The following is a 20,325-nucleotide window of genomic DNA, read 5'->3' on the forward strand; positions in this document are numbered from 1 at the left end:
GATCAAACAAACCCATGAAAATTTATGGATGAACTCATAACTCCGAGGATGATTAAACCTTGTTGGGCTAGTATGATTACCATACACCTGCCAAACCCAAAGGTTTGGATGGGTTTTTGAAACAATTCACTTGTCCTAATTGAACTCATCACAAAGTGAGCAACTATGCAAAGTTGAAATCCCACATGTAAGTTAGAATGTCCTAGGAAACCACTTTTGTTCAATGTAGACATTCATAATAATTTCTTCCAGATCGTGGGTTAATGTGCAACGGCTAGTTTAGTTTAAATTGATTATTGTTATGGACATGTAAATATCTCAGTAACTTCATTTATTTCACTCTTTTAATGAACTTAATTCATAAAAAACCAAAAACATGGCTCGCAGGCAATTACATTGGTCCACAGTAAATAATCAAAATCAAGAAGACAAACTATGATTTAACTGACAAAACCAAAATATAGCAGATTGATGTACCCCTCATGCAACAGCAGGCATGTCCTTGAGCCATGCATCCAATGGCTTACCAATGGAGTAGACAATGAAGCCAATCTTCCTCAGCTCATCTCCATTCACAACGTTCCTACCATCAAATACAAAAGCTGGTTTCTGCATGTTGTCGTAGATGCGCTTGTAATCAAGACTCTTGAATTCATCCCACTCGGTAAGAATGCAGAGACCATGGGCACCTTTGGTTGCTTCATAGGCATCCCAAACCACGGCCACCTGTTTCACAGTGGTGGGACTCATGGGTTGGAGGTGGAGAGGATGATCCCAATCAAACTTGTTCATTGAAAGGTCCCGCTGGATCTGGTCCTCAGTGACCTGTGGATCGTATATGCTTAACCTTGCCTTGTCTCCCAACAGACCCTTGCACACATCAATGGCAGGCGTCTCCCTAGTGTCTCCAGTATCCTTCTTGAAGGCAAATCCCAGAATTGCAATCTTCTTAGTTGAAACTGTGTTAAACATAGACGAGACAACGCGATTCACAAATCGGCTCTTCTGATAATCGTTGATCCTGATGACTTGTTTCCAGTATTCAGCTACATCAGGAAGGCCATTGCACTCACAGATGTAGACCAGATTCAAGATGTCCTTCTGGAAGCAGGACCCACCAAATCCAACACTTGAATTCAAGAACTTGGAACCAATCCTTGAATCCTTACCGACTGCATAAGCAACCTCAGCAACATCAGCACCAGTCGCCTCACAGAGAGCGGACATGGCATTAACAGAGGAAATCCTCTGGGCCAAGAAGGCATTGGCAGCTAGCTTGGAAAGCTCAGCAGACCATAGATTGGTAGTCAGAATCTGCTCTTCAGGGACCCAATGAGCATAGACATCCTTCAATGCTTTGATAGCTTCTTGGCCTTCTGGGGTTTCCCTGCCTCCAATAAGAACTCGATCAGGGTTAAGCAGATCTTGGATAGCAGTTCCCTCAGCAAGAAACTCTGGGTTTGAGAGAATCTGAAACTTGATGCCTTTGCTGTTGTGAGTCAGAATCTTTTCAATTGCCTCTGCTGTTTTGACAGGAACTGTTGATTTCTCAACCACAATTTTGCTGGATTTCGACACATCTGCAATCATGCGCGCTGCACTTTCCCAATATGTTAGATCTGCAGCCTTGCCTGCTCCAAGACCACGGGTTTTGGTTGGGGTGTTGACTGAAACAAAAACTATATCTGCCTCACAGACGTGTTTCTCTACATCAGTGCTAAAGAAGAGGTTCTTGCCTCGGCACTGCTTCACCACACCATCCAGACCTGGTTCATAGATGGGAAGCTGCTCACTGTTCCATGCTGTGATCCTAGGAACTGAGATATCAACAACAACTACTTCGATGTCTGGGCACTTGTATGCAATGATGGCCATAGTAGGCCCTCCAACATATCCAGCTCCAATGCAACAGATCTTCACCATTTTGCTTTTATAATACAATCTGATGATAGACATATACATAAATAGTAAAAAAAAAAGACTAGATAAAGCAAACTATCTCAAGATTTCATAAAAGCAAACAATTTGTTTCTACCAAGTGACTCAAAATTCACAGTATCTTCTTATGAGGCAAACAAAAGATGGTTACGGATTTAAGCATGATCTCTTTGATTTGAAACTACAAATGATACAATTATACAAATTTATCTTTATTTTTTTTCTCATTCACTGTTTGTTTCAATGTCAATCTTGCACAAAATGACTGCTCCCTAGATTGCACCTATGAATTTACAGATACACACATGCAATTTGGTTTTATAGAAGCCTTAGCTTTAGATCCTCCATCCTATGTTTTATTTCAATCTAAAACATACAAGAGGGGATAAAAATACTTAAAATTTGCTATAACAAGGAAAATCATTACAAACACTCCTCTTCAGGTAAAAAGTGAATCAACAAAAATTGTCTAAATTTGAAAGGCTCTCTGCACCTTTATTTTCAAATACATATCCAACCCTCAAAGAATCTCGAAGTTCATTATCGCAACACAAAGTAAACTACAGAGCACGAATACTTATGTCATTACTGATGTATTCCAGTCGAATCAGAATCTAAAAATGCTACAAAGATCACAGATCCACAATATTCGAAGCCAAATTATCAACAGATCTAGCATTTCCACCACATGCACACATGAGTCGCAATGATTCCACACAATTACACACAATTGACATTGCTTGAACGAAGATCCAATATCATACTAGCTAGATTCAAGATCAAACATCGATGAATTCGAAATTCAAGAAATAAAATCACAGATCGTGAATCAAAATCACACGAATCAACAGTTCCATCAGCTCCAAAACACACAAAACGAACTTGCTATCATTGTCAAAGAATCACGACTATTCGTAAAACAACAATGAGATCAATAGACAATAACACATCATGAATCCAGTATAAAAGAATGAATATACCTGCTTTAGGACCAGAGAGAGAAGAAGATGATGTAAATGTAACCGTATGGCTCCAAACAGAGAGGGGTGTGGGGGTTTATATAGACAATCGAAATCCCAGATCTGACCCTCCGAATTTCATTTCTTAATATATTTGGCGGTCAGTCACTTTCTAAGCTCTACATGGGCAGGTGGAGGAGAGATGTACGAGGGTATAATGGTAAAATCAGTTCAAATAGAAAACAAAAAATGATAAAGATCCCGGCGATTTGGCATCTCAATTATTCAGCTACTGAGTTGAACTCACATTATTCAAGTGAATAGGGATAGGCCTAGGGATGACAAAAAAACTTGATCCGAACATTATCCGTAGAATACCCGATCCATTTAAAACCCAAAACCGATCCTATAGGGTTTGAAAACGGTTTTGGTTTTGATTTTCAAACCCGTTACGATTTAGGGTCGGGTTTGATTTTTAATGCCGGATTTAGGATACCCGAACCGTTTAATTAAAAAAGTAAATTATAGTAATAAAATTATAAATCATCTATATAAATGTATATTATTAGGATGCTAAATTTTAACATGATTGAGCATATTAAATAAAATAAAATAATAGAATTATAAATTATATATTCAAACTATAACAAAATGATAAGTCATATTATTTTTTAAGAAATTGAATTATACATTTATAGAAAAAAAAAAGTTAAATGGTAAACGGTTTCGGTTTTGAAAATTTAAATGGTTTTTTAAACGGTTTTAGAATGATTTTGATATTGGGTACCTTAAATGGAAACAGTTTTGATATTCACTAATTGCAATGGTACCCGACCCGTTGCCATCCCTGTAGGGGGCTCCAATTCTACCATAAAATTATGTTAAATCATTAATTAAAATATATGATTGTGTATTTTAGTATTCATAATATTGGCATATTGTAAATTTTGGGAAAAAAATTATAAATACTAAATTCTAATCCATAAAATTGAATAATTATGTCTAAAATAGGATAATCATTTCTTTACAAATTTAGAAAAAGGAGTCTAAAAATCATTTTTACTCTTTATATTTGCATATGTCATATAGAGCTAATTTTGGTCAACCTAAATGTGTAGTACAATATGCACATTAAATACTCACAACAAATATTAATTGATTAATTATAAAAGGAAAATTTTAGAGTATTTTACATGTTTGGTAAGGTATGGAGTGGAACGTACCCTAATTAATTACCCTTTAAACACTTATCAAACGAAAATATTAAGGATTCCAATATTTTTTTCATAAATATTGAGGTGAACACATACGGTCTATGTGAAATTGTCAGCTCCACATGTCCTGCGTGATCCATATGAAATCATATGTATTAATTTCAATATTTGGGACAGTTGAGACAAAAAAACACTCACATCCTTACCAAATAAGCAATTCATTGGTTAAACACACTAGCTTTAAATATTCATTTAATTAATTATTAGTGCTTTTTTTATAAACATAAGCAATCAATTTCATGTGCATTTGACTCATGACTAAACAAAATGGTAGTACAGTTTTGGTAAAGCATGCAAGCAATACTTCAAAACCAAGAATGGACTTGCTTGAGTTATGGGGAAATGTCGAGTGACTTTGAAGCTATTGCTCTTTAGCCATGATGACTACTCATAAAGCACACACGAGTACATAAAAAACACATGGAATAACTATTCGGACCCAGACCAAAAAAAAAACAATCAGGGTATCGATTGTCAACCGCTTGGATAATAGCATAGTCGGTGGATCCGATTCACTCGAAAAACAATACTTTTGTGGTCACGTGTTAGATTTCGGTTCAATTTACCTTGTCAGATGAAAAATTTATGTGCATGCGGGTTTGACGGCTCGAGTTTAAACCCATATCAGATGTTCAAAATGCAAACTTATATAGTGTCGAGTTAGGCCCATATCGGATGTACATAAGACAAACTTGTATAGTGCGATCTATCGGTTATAAAAACAAGGTATCAATTGTGATAATTGAACCCACTGAACACCTAATGCAAGTATTATTTATGGGGAAAAAAATCTTGAAGACAATTTGTTGGGCTTGTATGGTGATGGACATAAAAATGGTATGATATTGGACTCCAGTATCCAAATCAAGCCCCAGAAGCAATTAACGCAACTTCAAAAACACACTACTTCAATTTTCTTTGATGAATAGGCCATGGGCTTAGCTGAGCTGAATTCACTTTGATGAGTGGTCCATGGGCTTTCGTTGTATAATTATGGCCCATATGGATGTGTAAACCAATCTCTTCGGCCTGATTCAGTAATTTGTTCCGTCCAAAGTTGGACCCGAAATGACTGATAGTCTGATACCCCGGGCCGAGCTTCTACTTGGGGATTACAACTTTTCCGTTTCTCGGGCCGGCCCGGCCCAGCTTTAAGGTTAGTCAAAGACATCGCCACCGACCCTTGTTAGATCAGCCCAATCTAACGGTTAAAGTTCATTCCAAAGTTTAAATATTTATCCAGCGGATATAAACAGTCACCCCGAAGCAACTAGCCGTTACGCAGAGAGCGTCCCAAACCCTACTTAACGTTCCTTTTTCCTCCTCGCGCACATCTATTCATCAATTCATCACAGAGAGAATTATCGCTCAAGAACAGAAACTCAACGCTCTCTCTCTCCTTTTTCTTCTTCATCTAACCCTAATTTTCAGTTTAGATTTGGCGAGTTCTGTTTCTTCTGTAGTAAATAATGTATTCAGTGGCCAAGACCGGGAAATTGGCGACTCCAGTGAAAGACACACACGGTTCAAAATCCAGGATTCATTCGTGCTTGGAGAATTCAAACCCTAATGTCTCTTATTCAATCCCTGGCCCAAAATCTACTAAGTCTCCATTAACCAAATCTGCAAAATCTCTGAAATCCGCGTCCAGGAACCCTAATCCGGCTCCTTATTCTCCGAGAAACAAGATCAGGGAGAGGAAATTCGTTGTGGCGAAGAGGAATTCGAAGAACGCGAAAGCCGAGGAAAATTCAGCAGTTGATTGCAAGGACAAAGAGAGATTTGGAAGTGATATGAAGAAGTGTATTTCGGTGGCTTATAAGACATTGAGGGCATCACAGGAGGATTTCTTCAAGAACCGTAATGGTGCTGAAGAGAATGGTGAGGTGATGTCAGACTCAGGGAAGGACTCCGAAAGAGCTGGGAATGAAGTTGAAGAAGTGACTGAGAAGGAGTTATTCGCTCAAAGTTACGAGATTGACAGTGGATATGGATTTGATAATCCTGATCCTTCATCCGAGGTTGAGCAGTCGAGTCAAACAGGTAGTTCTAAAATTAAGAGGAGAAGGGATAAGTTGCTTGAGGAAGCAAGAAGTAGTGTGCCTGAATTTGGGAAAGTGTTGCATTTGGTCAAGGCCTTTGAGAAGCTTCTTTCAATACCAAAGTCAGAGGAATCCGATGAGAAGAAGGAAGAGAAGGAGCCAGAAGACGACAGGAAGAAGCCAATCAAATGGGCATTACCAGGATTGCAACCACCGCCTAAGGTTTCTGAGACACAGGTCTCGTCTTCTTCATTTTGCCCATCTGAGATCATCCTGACATCGGAGAATCTTGGTTTGGGCTCACCTCCTTCGGTATCTTCTTCATGGGATAACAGCCGAGGAAGGTTGGTGTTAATAATGAATTACTTGATTGACCATAGCACTAAGTTTGGTTGATGATTGATGGCTTCCTTTATATTTGTTTTTCTAAATTTTATTTCTCATTGGTTTGCCCTGCTATAATTTTGAGTTTCAGTATCTCAAGCAGGAGTTCTAGTGGGGGACAGAGAAGTCGAAGAAATGTAAGTTTTTATTTAGTTCATATTTATTCTTTCATTTATTGTTGGAGTTGGCTGTTGCCAATGGATGGGTTTATGTTTCTTTTACTGATGAAATTTTGTATCCATGTGAGATTCTTTAGAGCTCTGAATCCTGTGGAACAATGGGCGGAAGAAGATGGAAGAAAAATCAGCTCAGAGCCACATCCCAAAAGCCCTTCAAGTTGAGGACAGAGGTAAATTTGGCTTAAAGTAAAATCGTTCATTGAACGGGACACCTTGTTTTGCTCTGATAGTCATTTTGATTTTGGTGTTTTTGTTCTCATTATAGCAAAGGGGAAGAATGAAGGAGGAGGGGTTTATGAAGAAGTTGCAAGAAATGATGATAGAGCAGGAGAGGCAGCGGATTCCTATTGCACAAGGCCTTCCATGGACAACAGATGAACCAGAGGTAAGGCTATTCGGATAAGTGGAGAAGTCACCAATGCATAATGAACTAATCCAATCAATATGAGAAGCCATTTACTTGCAGATTTGTTTGTGCTGTTCAGTTGCGCTAACTTGTTCCTTAATATTTCAGTCTCTAATTAAACCTCAAGTGAAAGAATGTACAAGGCCTGTTGACCTGAAGCTCCACAGCGATATCCGAGCAGAGGAGCGTTCTGAATTTGACCAACAGGTTCCCTAATTTTGTCTCTGAAGCTTAAGCTGACATGTGCACATGTTCTGTTGGTGGTATACAGGAAATATTTTGGGGCTTTTATTTTGACGTAAAAATTACTGCTTAAACTGTTTTCTAAGAAACTCTATTGCTCCAAGATTTTATCAATTTGCTACCCCAAAAAAATTGAAGTAACTCATGAAATATTAGGGAAATGAAAGCAGGTAGTTCAAGGGGAGAATCCATTTCCAGTTTCGTTCTTTTTCCAGTTTGACGTAAAAATAAGTGCTTAAACTGTCTAAGAAACTCTATTGCTCCTAGATTTTTCCAATTTCTACCATATAATAATTGAAGCAACTCACGAAATATTAGGGAAACGAAAGCAGGGTAATTCAAGGGGAGAATCCATTTCCAGTTTTCATTCTTTTATACTACAACCTCTGACTGATGACAATTTCCTAGAACAATCAGTATATTTCAGTGTGTTGTAATCAATGAGTATAACTAACTTGTGTTTGTGGGAGTGCTATCAGGTTGCGGAGAAGATGAACCTTATCGAGCGATACAAGATGGAAAGAGAGAGACAGCAAAAGGTACATGGCTTGAATATTGGTATCAAGTGTGGTTTTAAATATTGTTGCTTTCTGGTTTTGCCAATTTGTGCTTTAATGTTTAAATACTTATAATCGTAGTTCCTTCTTATAGTTGGCAGAAGAGGAAGAAATAAGAAGGTTGAGAAAGGAGCTTGTACCAAAAGCACAGCCCATGCCTTATTTTGACAGACCTTTTGCTCCTAGAAGGTAAACTTTGCGTTGTTTTGTAAACTATTTTAGGTACTTAACTCCTGATGCTGTCTTTAGCTTTTGCACCTTTAGAACTGGTGCTAATTTGAAGATTTAGGATGTCTGGTATTGCTTTTCAATTGCTTCTGCTCATTTTTTAAGAAAAAACATTGCAAAATAAGCATGCTAAGGTCATCCTCAGTAAGTTAAGTTTATTGGTAGATGATCCTAGGAAGAAACCCTTCTTTTGAGCCCAGACCCTTTAGATGGTATTAATAAGTCCATTATTTTTCTATGTTTTGGCCTGTATTTGTACTGGTACAAGAATAATAACCTTCTGTTTGAAGAGAATGAACTTTAATTTTTCAAATATGCATAAGGAAGTGCGAGTTTAATTGGGTTTCCTATTTTTAAAAGTGTGATCTATCTTGTCAACGCACCTGCCCGAGCAATGTTTTCCAGCATTTCTGCTGCATTGCATTTTAAACTGTGAGCGGTGGTGCAAAACACTTCGTCATGCAATTGTAATCAGCTGATGAAATGCTTGTTTTCCTTATTTCCTGGTCTTGTTCTTCTGAGCTAGTGTCCAATAATCATATTGTTTTTTTTTTCTTTTTTCGGTTTGATGAAGGTCGTTGAAGCATCCAACCATTCCCAGAGATCCAAAGTTTCACATACCTCAACATAAGAGAATGAAGTGCTGCCCATCATGGAGTGACTTGAGTACCTTCACTTTCGAACAATAGCTTATCGAGGCATCAAAATTCTTTTAGTATTAATCGCTGAATTTTGTCAACAATCCTTCGGCTCTTCTTTCCCATCCCCAAAACTCCCAAATATGATAATTGTTTGACAAACATCTTGTATACGAAGCAACCAATTTGGTTGCAACTTTCCTGGCAATGGTTCTTTCTATTACCTGTGCAGTGCATTCAATATATGGAGTTCGCAATTTGTTTTCATTATATAAGCATCCTTGTTTTCAATATATGGAATTCTCCATTTGTCCTCAATTTGTTTTCATTTTATATCAGAATAGCTTCGACAGTTCGACTTGACAAGAAGGCAGTCTTCACCGAAAATCTTGTTGCGGTAATGTCTCCTGCTCAGACAATGAGATGTTTAGAAATCAAATTTTGGACTAAATTTGCATGAAGAGGCTTGTACTTCTGCAGATCTATTCCTTTGGTTTTGCTCAGCATGGAAACCCCTGGCCTATTCTGATAGCTAGGACAGCATACTCGTAGTTAGTGGCACAAGTCTGCTAAGGTACCTTCATTTCACTTCTGACCCCAATAGATATCAATTCCTCCTGCACTAGAGCTTACAAATAGCATTGTCACTGCTAAGGCTACAAGAGGCGGTGATTCTTTTGAAAATCTCGACTGTTTGTGAACTCTAATAGCTTGTGGTTTTAGTGTTTTACCACTCCTTATAAGTGCTTTTTTACATGGCCACAGCATAGGAAGCCCCGACACGGACCAGGACACGGACACGGGACACAACAGGACACGGACACTCCGACATGGGAATTTCAAATTTTGTAGGACACGCATACGTAGATGTATATAAAATATATATATCCTATATAAAAATTAACATAAACAAATATTTTTGAATTGCATAATGCTTGATTTTATTAAATATATTTCTAGGTATTTTTTTCAAATTATAAAAGAGTAAAAAATAAATGCCATTTTTTTTCCTTGCACGAGCATTCATGAATGGAAACTAGGTTAAGGACATCTATTGACCAACAATAAAGAACAAAGGTTTCAAGGTAGACACACCACATCAGACTTGACTTTTATATGTAAGAATCTCATGGTGAGTGGGACATAAAATAACAACTCCTTCAAAGAGAAAAAGAGCCTAAGAAATTTACCCCTTTTGTCCTTGTTCCTTGTTTTCCAACTGAGAGAGAGCCAAAAACGTGTCCAGGAGAGTCCCCACCGTGTCCTCCTTCTAAAAAGTTGACCAAAATCAAGACACGGTCAGGACACGTGTCCGAAACGGACACTTCTTCATTTTAGAAGTGTCCGTGCTTCCTAGGCCACAGCTAGCAAGATTTGTTAGGTTGTATGCCTCACAGAAATTCTTTGTTTTAAATTCCTTGCATAGAATGGTCCATTTGGGAACCGATACATGCTGAAATAACTTGAAACCAAGTGCGAAAACAGTAACTTGAAACAAAGAAATGTAATTAATAGATAAAGGAAACCATCGACCATTCATTTCTGATATAAAAACACTGATAAAATTGCAACAAAAATTGTCAACGGCTAAAAGCACAAAAGCGGAACAAATTCACCTTTAAAATAACCCAACAGTAAGGAACAAAAATTTCTCACATAATTTCTGTTCTTACAGTCTCAACCTACTAAAACAAGAATACATAAGACCAATATAGGCCAGTAAAATGATTGATTCAAGCAGCAACTGCAATGCGCCCAGCAACCTGGTCAAGATCCCTTCTTCCGCTGGATGTGATCCTCCTTCCTCTGTTGCACGACAAAAGAAACAGTAAATAAATTGAGCATTATCAAAGAACCTGTGTAATAACTGGGGCATCAAGCTCTGGAGTCTGGACTGACAAACATTCTAAAGGTAAGGTCAAAGGTTAAGGCCGAACCCGAAACATGTAAATTATACTCAAGAAAGTCACTGGTTCAATCATGAGGTCATAATCAAAGAAAGCCTAGAGAAATGTAAATACAAATTCCTCAAGGAATAAAAGGGGACATAGAAGATGCATTTTACCACAGAATTAGTCAATCAATTCAACTAACATATCCTCATCGAGCAATTTAATAAAACTGATGAAGTCACTGATAAAATCACAAGGAATAAATGGGCTTTGAGCTCACCCCTTGGGTTCAATTTCAATAATACTCATTTGCTCCAACTGTTGAAGGATGTGGCGAGCTATTGCTCCACTGCTTTTGCAGAAATGGGGAGGACGGCTTCCGTTCCTCTTACTGCCTCCATAAATCCTGCGGAAGGCACCGACACCAAGACCTCCTCGCAAGTAGATCTTCCTAGCCATGGAGGCTGCAACCATCAGGAGATAAAAGCACATGAATCCATAAGTTACCAATGGATAATTGACAAAACAAGCAAATAATCATAATGCAAGTACATGCATGCAATACATATATAAATACAGGATAAGAAAAGAGCATTACCAGCTCTAACATAATACCAGTCAGGATCATAAGGAGCAAGCTCCTTAAACGTAGCAGTCTTGACAATATCAGTCCATGAAGGAAGCTCAACCTGTAAAAAAGACAAGCCCAATAATATTTGCAACATAAACTCTCAAAAACTGTAATAATAATAATAACACACCTAGATTCCAAAGATATATGAAAATAACTCGTTTCCATATTAAAAAAAGCCAAGCTGAATCTAAGAAATACAGCACATTCACATTAACCAACTAGATGGTAAATAAATCAAAGAATAAAAACACCATGATTTCATCAACTTATACATTTCATGCTTTAGACAGATAACACAGAGAGTTTTCTGATCAAAACAAAATGCAACCATACAGTGAAAGTTTTAAACAAATGTACATATATTATATATAACAAGCCTTGGTCTCACAGTCTCAATCTCTCATAAAGTCATCACCACGCCACCGGTAGAAAAATCCCTACTAGTCTACAGACTTGCATGAAATTTTAAGAGAGACAATATAAAATTAGACAACTGATTGTCAGTAGCACTGACCCAGCAAAGTGACATTTCGATGTATTAGCAACCGAGTAACCAAAAATACAGCAGAGTGCAAACAAATCATGCATATAAGCCATACATATAAACTAGACATGCAACTTCGCTAGCAGAACAATACCTATAACAAAGCAACATAAAATCACTTACATCACAAAGACACCAACAAATCGAATGAATCAAATGTTTTTGTGACAACCAATTTGAAGAATCAAACGTTAATATACATATCTACTATTATCTACATATTACAGTGAACATACAAATTCAACACAATATAGTAAGCGTATGAATCCCACACAACAAATCAGGTTATAAGTATCATTACAGACAAAAGCTCTTAATTCTTCTCTAACTGTTGCATTAACAGTTACATCAAAATCTGAAAGTGGATTTACCTTCCCAGATCGCTTCAGGTGAGCAGAGTAGGCCTTCACGAATTCGTGAGGTGAGACGTCTTTCACAGTTCTTGCCGTCGCCATTGCCGCACTAAGAAACCCGAGAGAAAACCTTGGACTTTGCAGCCGATGAGGGTGAAGGCCGGCTCTCTCTGCTCTCTAGGGTTTGAGAGGAATTTGGTATGCGTTTATATACCACCATGGTCCAATGGGTTGACTCGCCGGCCCATTATTGAACAAATTAATCGTGGGCTATAAAATACTTATGGGCTGAAAGCCTGAAACTTACTTTTAATAAGCGTATAAATTTTTGGGCTCCCTTTTTGCCGGCCCATTGTTGATCTCAGCGCTCTTAAAAAATCTACAGCTTGCTATGCTCTATGCTATACACGTGTCTCTTAGAAGCGACACCGTTTCATCTCTTCCTCACCTCAAGATGGTTCAAGGAGCTTTCAATCCTATTTAGTATTCACTCCTCATCTCTGAAACCCTAAACAGAGAGAGACGCCAAGACCAAATCCAGCCATGGCGTTCAAGCAACTTCTAACCCAATCCTACCGGGCGCGTAAGCTTAGTCCAGCTATGCTATCCACCGCGGTCCGATCTTCCTCGACCGCCTCATCAATCGCTACGACACAGCCTTCAGCTGTCCCCGCTGAGGCAACTACGATGCCTTACGATATAATTGCAGAGGAGGTGAAATACAAGCTCAAGAGACTCGAACAGCAGGACCCGAAGTTCCTCAAATATGGATCGCCCATCCCGACCCTCACATCTCACACGCACATTCTTTCGGCGCCGGAGACTCGCGTCACAATACTCCCCAATGGTCTGCGTGTGGCAACTGAGTCAACTCTTGCTTCGAAGACTGCCTCAGTTGGGGTCTGGATCGATGCAGGGTCGCGATTTGAGACCGAGGAGACTAATGGTACAGCGCATTTTTTGGAGCACATGATCTTCAAAGGGACGAAGAGGAGGACCGTGAACCACCTTGAGGAGGAGATCGAGAACATGGGAGGTCATTTGAATGCGTATACATCAAGAGAACAGACCACCTATTACGCCAAGGTTATGGATAAGGATGTCAACAATGCACTTGACATCTTGTCTGATATATTGCAGAACTCCGAGTTCGATGAGCGCAGGATCAACCGAGAGAGGGATGTGATTTTGAGGGAAATGGCTGAGGTAACATGCTGTATATTGGTGCTATATTTGAAGACTTACTTTTTAGACTTTAGGATTCGTCTAACTGGTTTATTTTTAGAATTTTTATATTGGTTGTATCTATTGACATGGATTACTGTGTTTATTTTATTTGTCTGAGGTAAGGGTTGCAGATCGAAAAGGTCGTTGTTTTCTCAACTCTTATGAATTTTGACACTCTTTCTAAAGCTGCAGACTTGAGTTGTTGGGCAATTTATTGATACCTTGTGGTCAAATTGTTTAGTTTGCATGCTGTGAAGATTGTAGACTTTTGATTGATGGGACCAAGCATTTGTCCTTTCCTTATAACTATGAGAATTGTTGTTGATTTGAGTTTGCGAAAAGAACAGGGAAAAAAAATAGTAGGCATACTATTTGAATATAAATGATAGGTTGCTGCTAACTTCATCTAGTGTTGTTTGGGATTTATAGCTTTGTTGGAGGGAGCTGCTTTAGTGAGTTTGGTTAAAAGTGTGAGGATTGCTGTGACTTGGGTCTTATATAACCAATGCCATGTTCAGTTTTTTATATCTTCTGAATTCAATAAAGTTAGATAGAGTATTCATTTTTACTGTTATGCTCCGATTTATTCTAAGAGTATATCAGTTTCTGTGTGAAGTACCTGTTTGTAATGATCTCAAGTATTCATTAATTGAAATGCTCGATATTGTTTGTTGGACTACATTCATACTTTGCCTTTGCTTTATTGCTATGTATCTTTGCTAATTACTTCTGTTAAAAGGTTTTTGTTTTGTGGAACTGTTGTAGGTTGAAGGGCAAACGGAGGAAGTAATTTTTGACCATTTGCATGCAACTGCTTTCCAGTACACTCCATTGGGTAGAACTATTCTGGGTCCAGCTAAGAATATTAAGACAATAACCAAAGACCATCTTGAGAAGTATATACAAACACACTACACTGCTCCCAGAATGGTAATAAAACAATTTATTTATTTTGCGTTTGTTGATGAAGGCCATAACACTTGGAGGATCTTTGCCTTTAGGGGATCACTTCTTGCTTATGAGATTTTTAGTATGGGTATTTTGTTGGGACTTCAATTTCAGGTGATTTCTGCTTCAGGAGCCGTTAAGCATGAGGAGGTTGTTGAACAAGTAAAGAAATTATTCACCAAATTATCTGATGATTCAACCTCAACTTCTCAGTTAATTGCTAAGGAACCAGCTGTATTTACTGGCTCTGAGGTACAAAAAGTAACTTGTGTAGGTCTAACATCAATATGTGTGGAAGGCTTTCTATCTCTGGGTATAATAATGTTGGTTTGTTGGTGTGAAAATCAGGTTAGGATTATTGATGATGATATTCCTCTAGCTCAATTCGCAGTTGCATTTGAAGGAGCTGCATGGACCGATCCAGATTCTATTGCTCTGATGGTCATGCAGGCTATGTTGGGCTCTTGGAATAAAGGTGCAGGAGGTGGAAAGCACATGGGGTGAGCTTATTTCTGCGTTTTCTTTCGTTTTTGGGGCTTGAAGTACTCTACTACTGGCATACGAGTCTATTTTCTTGTAATGCGTGCATTGATTAGATTTTCATCCTGCCTGCAGTTCTGAGTTGGTGCAAAGGGTTGCCATAAATGAGGTGGCAGAAAGCATGATGGCTTTCAACACCAATTACAAAGACACTGGCCTGTTTGGCATATATGCAGTGGCTAAGGTGAGATCACTACCTTTAAAATGTTTTATAGACCAAATGTATAGCATATGTAAAGTCATACTATACATGTCTTTCGACAAGATGTTGAGATGAAAACCTTATTCTATGGATGAATATTTAATATTTTGGAAGCATTTAAGTCTTGCTGAAAATTGTTAAATTTTGCAGTGTGTGTGTGTGTAGACGTTTTCCACTTATTCAAGATTTTTTTTCCTTCAGTTTTTTGCTTGTATGAAATTGTTCTCTGTTGAGATTACGAATGAGACATCTAGAATCGATATTGAGAGCCCGATAGTGGCAGTAATGGTTAGGTTTTACTGGTTGAGTTACTTGAGTGGCATTTCTGCTGTCCATTAAAAAAATGGTCTGGATTTCTGCCATAGCAGAAGCAAGGTTTAGGTATATTTTTCCGTTGTATTTTGCGGATAGGGTTTATTTCTACTATATAGCAATTGAGGTATATTTTTCCATTGTATTCTGTGGAGAAATTAAATCCATCTCAGTAAATTGTATAGAAAGGTGGTGATTTTAATCTCGGAAGGGGTAAATGTTGGAGGCTGTCTTATAGTATAAAATTTTATGATTTCCCAAAGGCAAAAGGAGTGAAGACTTGAAAAGGATGATAGAACATTAATATCTTCTTGTCGTAATGGAACCTTAATTTTGGTATTTTGTTTCAGCCGGATTGCTTGGATGATTTAGCTTACGCAATCATGTACGAGACAACTAAATTGGCTTATCGAGTCTCCGATGCTGATGTTACTCGGGCTCGTAACCAGGTAGGTGCCAGTCGTTACCTATGACACGTGATATATCTTTTGTTGATATTGATTGGTGATGTGATACTATGGAGTATGGACCAACCCCCTCCTCTTACATAATTTTTTTCCAAATGAAAAAATGTTTCTTTCTGCATATCATGTGAAGAACTGTTTCCTTGGTTTAGCAAAATTCCAATCTCACAATTATTATTTCTGGAGATCTATTCTATTCTTTGACTTGAGCATATCTTTTGGCAATTAATAGGTGCATGCATGTTATATCAGTGTTTTCACGTATGTGTTATTGTTTCCTTTTTCAACTATTAGCCAATCTTTGTATCTTCACAGAGAGAAGAAAAAAGGAAAAACTATAAGCCATTTTTTTTTCCTGTGTATCTCAATGCACACTTAATTGTTTGGCAGTTGAAATCCTCTCTGTTGCTTCATATTGATGGGACAAGTTCTGTGGCTGAAGACATAGGGCGTCAGGTATATTAATGCTAACTTGTTTACTAATCTTTTTATTTGCTTGTTTATTTATTCTTTGTAAATCTCCCTTGTGGCTCATATAATATTTATGTAACTAAATTATTTATTGAGAGTATTTCGTAGAAGGAAGTGAATTCCTTTTGCGTGAACGCTTGGGCCTTCCAGATTTTTTTTGATGTTTTAGCTGTAGTCAACACCAACTCACTCCCTGCAGGCTCTCTGACTATTAACTTCTCACCTCATTCCTGACGTGGTGTGTTGGTGGCCACTGTGCGCCAAGACATCATTTTGTTAGGAGCAACTCCTGCTAGTTCCCTAACCGCCAAATAGCCTGTATAATTAAGGTTTGGTTTGAGGTCCAAGGTCTACTGGCTTTGTATACCAAATCTACTGTAAGATATTCACAAATGACATGACGAGTTTTAGTTAAAATGGTCGTGATAATTGGCTTCACTGATGGTAATAAGAGCAGACTAAGTAGATGTGATTTTTTTTCCTGCTCTTAAATCATCTCTTCTTGACCCTTACTTACCTTGGTATGGCTTGGAATGCAGCTGCTTACATACGGTAGAAGAATACCATTTGCTGAGTTGCTTGCTAGGATTGATGCAGTTGATGCAAGCACCATCAAACGTGTTGCAAACAGATTTATTTTTGACAGGGTATGAATAACAATCCAACTTCAAATTGGTAGTTTACATATTGTTGTTTCTCTCTGTGTATCCTGTTAAATGGCTCTCTTTAATGATTATTGGGGTCCCTTAATTTCTTTGGTATTCTAAACTCTAAAGCTCTTCCTTTGTGATGGTTGCCAGGATATAGCAATTGCTGCATTGGGACCCATCCAGGGACTGCCCGACTACAACTGGTTCAGGCGCAGGACCTACTGGAACCGCTACTAGTTCATATCTCCATTTTTGTTCATTATTATTTATCTGCATCACTCATGTGTCTTGCACTTCTGCAGCAAACCTTTACAGGAGGCCTCTGGATGAGATGGCTATTTTTATTCAGTTTTTAGCCTTTGTCCCTGTAACTTGTATTGTTGAGAAATAAGTATCCTGTCTTAACTGATCTGGCCTTTGATTTCTGAAGATACAAGCTGTTGTTTCTTTATAGCAAATCTTTTAATTTTGGCAATTAATTAATTGCTTTGCTTCTCTCCCATTATTTCATTTTTCCTAAAAATATATTAATACCAACATATGCATGCCAAAAACTTAAAAAAGAACTTGACAGAAATCAAATGTTAGGACATTTGAAGCAGAAGAACAAAAAGAAAATAAGGGAGTAGGTGAGGATCGAGTGACCAAACTTGATGGTAAGGTCGACCATTTGGGCAGACAAGTGTAGACTATGGCAGAAAGGCAGGAGAATCAGGAATCGTTGGTCACCAGACGCTTCTTCCTTCCTTGAAAAAGATTAGGAAAACAAGACAGGAGCCACTAAGCCGATTCACTGGTCTTATTCCCCGATTGGCCTATTCATCACATCAGCGAAAAGATCTGGTTCGGAAGTCCGTATCAGCTAATGAACGGAGTCCTGCAAACTAGGCTTCCAAACAAGAAGCAAGGGATGTCTATTATAGCGCGAAAGCCGTTGCGTGTTAGCGCAGCCGTTTTCTTGGTTACTTGTTTTGGGGCAAACAAGCACCGACTACAAAAACGGTTCTCATTTACTGATAAAGAATATAAAAGATCTGTACAAGAAGAAATTGAAACATCCATCCATTTTCCCAGTAAAGGTCAGGAAGCTTAAACAATGATTCAAGTTTGACAATTTAGGATAACAATTACTACATTAATGATTGAACTAGTTCTTTGCCCAGCTGGCGAACGATTCCTTCACTTCCAATCAAGCATATCTAATAACCATAGAACTTCGTCCTTAGAGCTCGCGGCATCACAGAAATCCATTTCGATCCCAAAAACATCAATGACTCCTTCATTTCCATCTTCCATGAAAAGTACAGAGATCCAGGCTCGAATCCCAGATAGAAAAGGGTAGCAGGGGGAGAAGTCAAGGTAGTCATATGCGAGGGCCCGATAGGATGTTCGATCTACATAATCAAATATAGACTTACTAATTATACAAGCGACTTTATTGGAATCTCTTCGCCCCACAAGCACTGAAACACTCACAGTCTGGCTCAAAGGAATTCTGAACCTAGGTTCAACAGGTAAGGTCATCTTGTACTCAGGACCTTCAAGGTGAAATCTTAGCATGTCAGATATTCCAGAAGGTGGGACCTGAATTCCAGACTGAAGAACAGGACCTGGAACAACATCTGAGAAGATCAACAAATCTTCGGTCCAAATATCAATGAAAAACTCCAAATCCTCAACTGCAAGCCTTGGCGGCAACAAAGTTCGACGATGCTGACGTTTATAAAATGTCTGGTATAGTTTGTAGTAGGTTACAGTGGGAGGGTTTGGTCGTTTACATATTGAAGGCCACCTCATAGCACAAAGGCATTTCCAGAAGTAATCATCTTGTGCAGTGTCTCTCCATTGCTTACAAACCGCCATACAAGAAGCAAGGTCTATGCCATCCAGGAAAGGAAAAACGGCCTTCAAAACTTCTTCACATGGCATTTTATTCTTCCAAACAACAATTCAAAACAAGAACGCAGCCTGCTCTTGCAACCACTTACAGCATCAAAAGACCAGACAATATATTCCAGCTGATCCCTGAAAAACAAAAATGAAAATATCTGACGTTATGAAGTAACTTGAGCACACGATTGCATATTAAATTCCAGATATGCTTCAAAACAATCAATAATGTGAAAAATTAATCTGATACCAAAACGATATGAATCGAACAAAGAATAACTGCTAATCATAATTCACTTAAAACACGTATTTTATACCTCCATAATTAGAGAGGCAGGAGTCTCCCAACATTAACATAAAACACACATACATATATAATGATCCACAAGACAGAAAAGTGACTAACTTTGAAGATTTTAAACACCGTTATAAAATTCTCGTGCAAGAGAGAGCTATATGGGGACATGCATATGGCTACAACGCCATCTACGGTGAAGTAAATAATACATCTCTTTTATACAAAAAGGGAGCATCAATTATGCATTTTTAACATAGAACAAAAAAAAAACATGAATTACTAGGTGCAGCTGGCAGTTGAAATGTGAAGACACTTTTTGGCTCACTCTTCATACCAAACTAATCAAACAAAAACTATATGTACAGGCATAGATGTATGTAAACTCGGATTAATTTAGATCACATCAACTTGTAGCCTTAGTTACCTAACCAACTTCTCACTTTAATTAATGCAAAGCAGTAGCAAACTAGCAATCCATTAGCACCATGAAAACAAAATTCCCATCAGATCCCAAAATCCCAATTCGACTTTCCTTCTTCATTTCATTTTCTGTCTCCTTTTTAACACAAACGTCAGAGATCAAAACCAAAATTAGCCTAAATACGACTAATGAAAAAAAAATCAAACAAATGAATCCCTAATATGAATGCGATCGAACCAATATAAAATGCTTGAAATTGGTAAAAAAAAAAAAAAAAACTGTTGATATGATCCGTAAATATAAGAGACAGAGAGTGGCAGAGGGAACAAACCAAAGATGGAGATGGAGACAGAAATCGGAACAGCCGAGGAGTGGAGCAGAATCATCGACCGTACGCAAACTGAAGCACCAAATTTCTCGGTAATAACTCTAGGTTTCGTTGACACCGGTAAAAACCCTAGGTTTCTGTATATCTTTACGTTTTTTTACCCATTTGGGCTCCGTTTTGCAAAGATTTGCTGTACGCCCCACATTTATATGTTCAGGCCCATGGAAAAGAGTGGACCGTGATGGGCTTTCCAACCCAAAATCGAGGAGTGACCCACGTTGTTTCTGGCCCATTAGTACTGTA

The 20,325-nt window shown here is 38.2% G+C and overlaps 5 protein-coding genes across 6 annotated transcripts; 2 read left to right on the top strand and 3 right to left on the bottom strand.

The window, feature by feature from the left end:
- Nucleotides 1–313: 313 nt before the first annotated feature.
- LOC119993494 (UDP-glucose 6-dehydrogenase 1) lies at nt 314–3,047 on the bottom strand. The gene is made up of 2 exons (XM_038840648.1): nt 2,919–3,047; nt 314–1,942 (listed from the first exon to the last, which is right to left on the bottom strand). The coding sequence occupies exon 2, from the start codon at nt 1,921–1,923 to the stop codon at nt 481–483; it is 1,443 nt and encodes a 480-aa protein (XP_038696576.1). The 5' UTR covers nt 1,924–1,942; nt 2,919–3,047; the 3' UTR covers nt 314–480.
- Nucleotides 3,048–5,460: 2,413 nt separating this feature from the next.
- On the top strand, nt 5,461–9,659 carry LOC119992995 (protein WVD2-like 4). 2 transcript variants are annotated; one of them, XR_005466473.1, is made up of 10 exons: nt 5,461–6,557; nt 6,689–6,734; nt 6,854–6,946; nt 7,042–7,161; nt 7,291–7,389; nt 7,905–7,964; nt 8,077–8,171; nt 8,785–9,245; nt 9,329–9,422; nt 9,614–9,659. XR_005466473.1 is itself a non-coding variant. In XM_038839856.1 (8 exons), exons 1-8 carry the CDS (start codon nt 5,641–5,643, stop codon nt 8,897–8,899), a joined length of 1,545 nt encoding a protein of 514 aa, XP_038695784.1. In that variant the 5' UTR covers nt 5,461–5,640; the 3' UTR covers nt 8,900–9,629. The 2 variants fall into 2 exon arrangements, 1 of the variants encoding a protein (XP_038695784.1); XM_038839856.1 differs by having other exon boundaries at nt 8,785–9,629.
- Nucleotides 9,660–10,356: 697 nt separating this feature from the next.
- Nucleotides 10,357–12,459, bottom strand: LOC119992643 (40S ribosomal protein S19-1-like). The gene is made up of 4 exons (XM_038839441.1): nt 12,290–12,459; nt 11,339–11,429; nt 11,021–11,204; nt 10,357–10,654 (listed from the first exon to the last, which is right to left on the bottom strand). Exons 1-4 carry the CDS (start codon nt 12,371–12,373, stop codon nt 10,582–10,584), a joined length of 432 nt encoding a protein of 143 aa, XP_038695369.1. The 5' UTR covers nt 12,374–12,459; the 3' UTR covers nt 10,357–10,581.
- Nucleotides 12,460–12,747: 288 nt separating this feature from the next.
- Nucleotides 12,748–17,564, top strand: LOC119993200 (probable mitochondrial-processing peptidase subunit beta, mitochondrial). Its single transcript, XM_038840211.1, has 9 exons — nt 12,748–13,477; nt 14,264–14,428; nt 14,561–14,698; nt 14,795–14,946; nt 15,062–15,170; nt 15,851–15,949; nt 16,355–16,420; nt 16,975–17,082; nt 17,236–17,564. Exons 1-9 carry the CDS (start codon nt 12,815–12,817, stop codon nt 17,320–17,322), a joined length of 1,587 nt encoding a protein of 528 aa, XP_038696139.1. The 5' UTR covers nt 12,748–12,814; the 3' UTR covers nt 17,323–17,564.
- Nucleotides 17,565–18,074: 510 nt separating this feature from the next.
- Nucleotides 18,075–20,179, bottom strand: LOC119993201 (F-box protein At5g39250-like). The gene is made up of 2 exons (XM_038840212.1): nt 20,026–20,179; nt 18,075–19,110 (listed from the first exon to the last, which is right to left on the bottom strand). The coding sequence occupies exon 2, from the start codon at nt 19,012–19,014 to the stop codon at nt 18,265–18,267; it is 750 nt and encodes a 249-aa protein (XP_038696140.1). The 5' UTR covers nt 19,015–19,110; nt 20,026–20,179; the 3' UTR covers nt 18,075–18,264.
- Between the last annotated feature and the right edge of the window lie 146 nt (nt 20,180–20,325).

The sequence above is a fragment of the Tripterygium wilfordii genome, chromosome 23 (genome assembly GCF_013401445.1).
Source record: "Tripterygium wilfordii isolate XIE 37 chromosome 23, ASM1340144v1, whole genome shotgun sequence".
Classification (NCBI taxonomy): domain Eukaryota; kingdom Viridiplantae; phylum Streptophyta; class Magnoliopsida; order Celastrales; family Celastraceae; genus Tripterygium; species Tripterygium wilfordii.

Excerpts from the sequence above, each read along its gene's own strand:
- LOC119993494 (XM_038840648.1), bottom strand. The coding sequence starts at position 1,923 with ATGGTGAAGATCTGTTGCATTGGAGCTGGATATGTTGGAGGGCCTACT.
- LOC119993201 (XM_038840212.1), bottom strand. The coding sequence starts at position 19,014 with ATGCCATGTGAAGAAGTTTTGAAGGCCGTTTTTCCTTTCCTGGATGGC.
- LOC119993200 (XM_038840211.1), top strand. The coding sequence starts at position 12,815 with ATGGCGTTCAAGCAACTTCTAACCCAATCCTACCGGGCGCGTAAGCTT. Across the intron at positions 13,478-14,263 it reads TTTTGAGGGAAATGGCTGAG|GTTGAAGGGCAAACGGAGGA; the intron begins GTAACATGCTGT and ends GAACTGTTGTAG. Across the intron at positions 14,429-14,560 it reads ACTACACTGCTCCCAGAATG|GTGATTTCTGCTTCAGGAGC; the intron begins GTAATAAAACAA and ends CTTCAATTTCAG.
- LOC119992995 (XM_038839856.1), top strand. The coding sequence starts at position 5,641 with ATGTATTCAGTGGCCAAGACCGGGAAATTGGCGACTCCAGTGAAAGAC. Across the intron at positions 7,162-7,290 it reads GGACAACAGATGAACCAGAG|TCTCTAATTAAACCTCAAGT; the intron begins GTAAGGCTATTC and ends TTAATATTTCAG. Across the intron at positions 8,172-8,784 it reads AGACCTTTTGCTCCTAGAAG|GTCGTTGAAGCATCCAACCA; the intron begins GTAAACTTTGCG and ends GGTTTGATGAAG.
- LOC119992643 (XM_038839441.1), bottom strand. The coding sequence starts at position 12,373 with ATGGCGACGGCAAGAACTGTGAAAGACGTCTCACCTCACGAATTCGTG. Across the intron at positions 11,205-11,338 it reads CTGGTATTATGTTAGAGCTG|CCTCCATGGCTAGGAAGATC; the intron begins GTAATGCTCTTT and ends TGATGGTTGCAG. Across the intron at positions 10,655-11,020 it reads ATTGAAATTGAACCCAAGGG|AGGAAGGAGGATCACATCCA; the intron begins GTGAGCTCAAAG and ends GTCGTGCAACAG.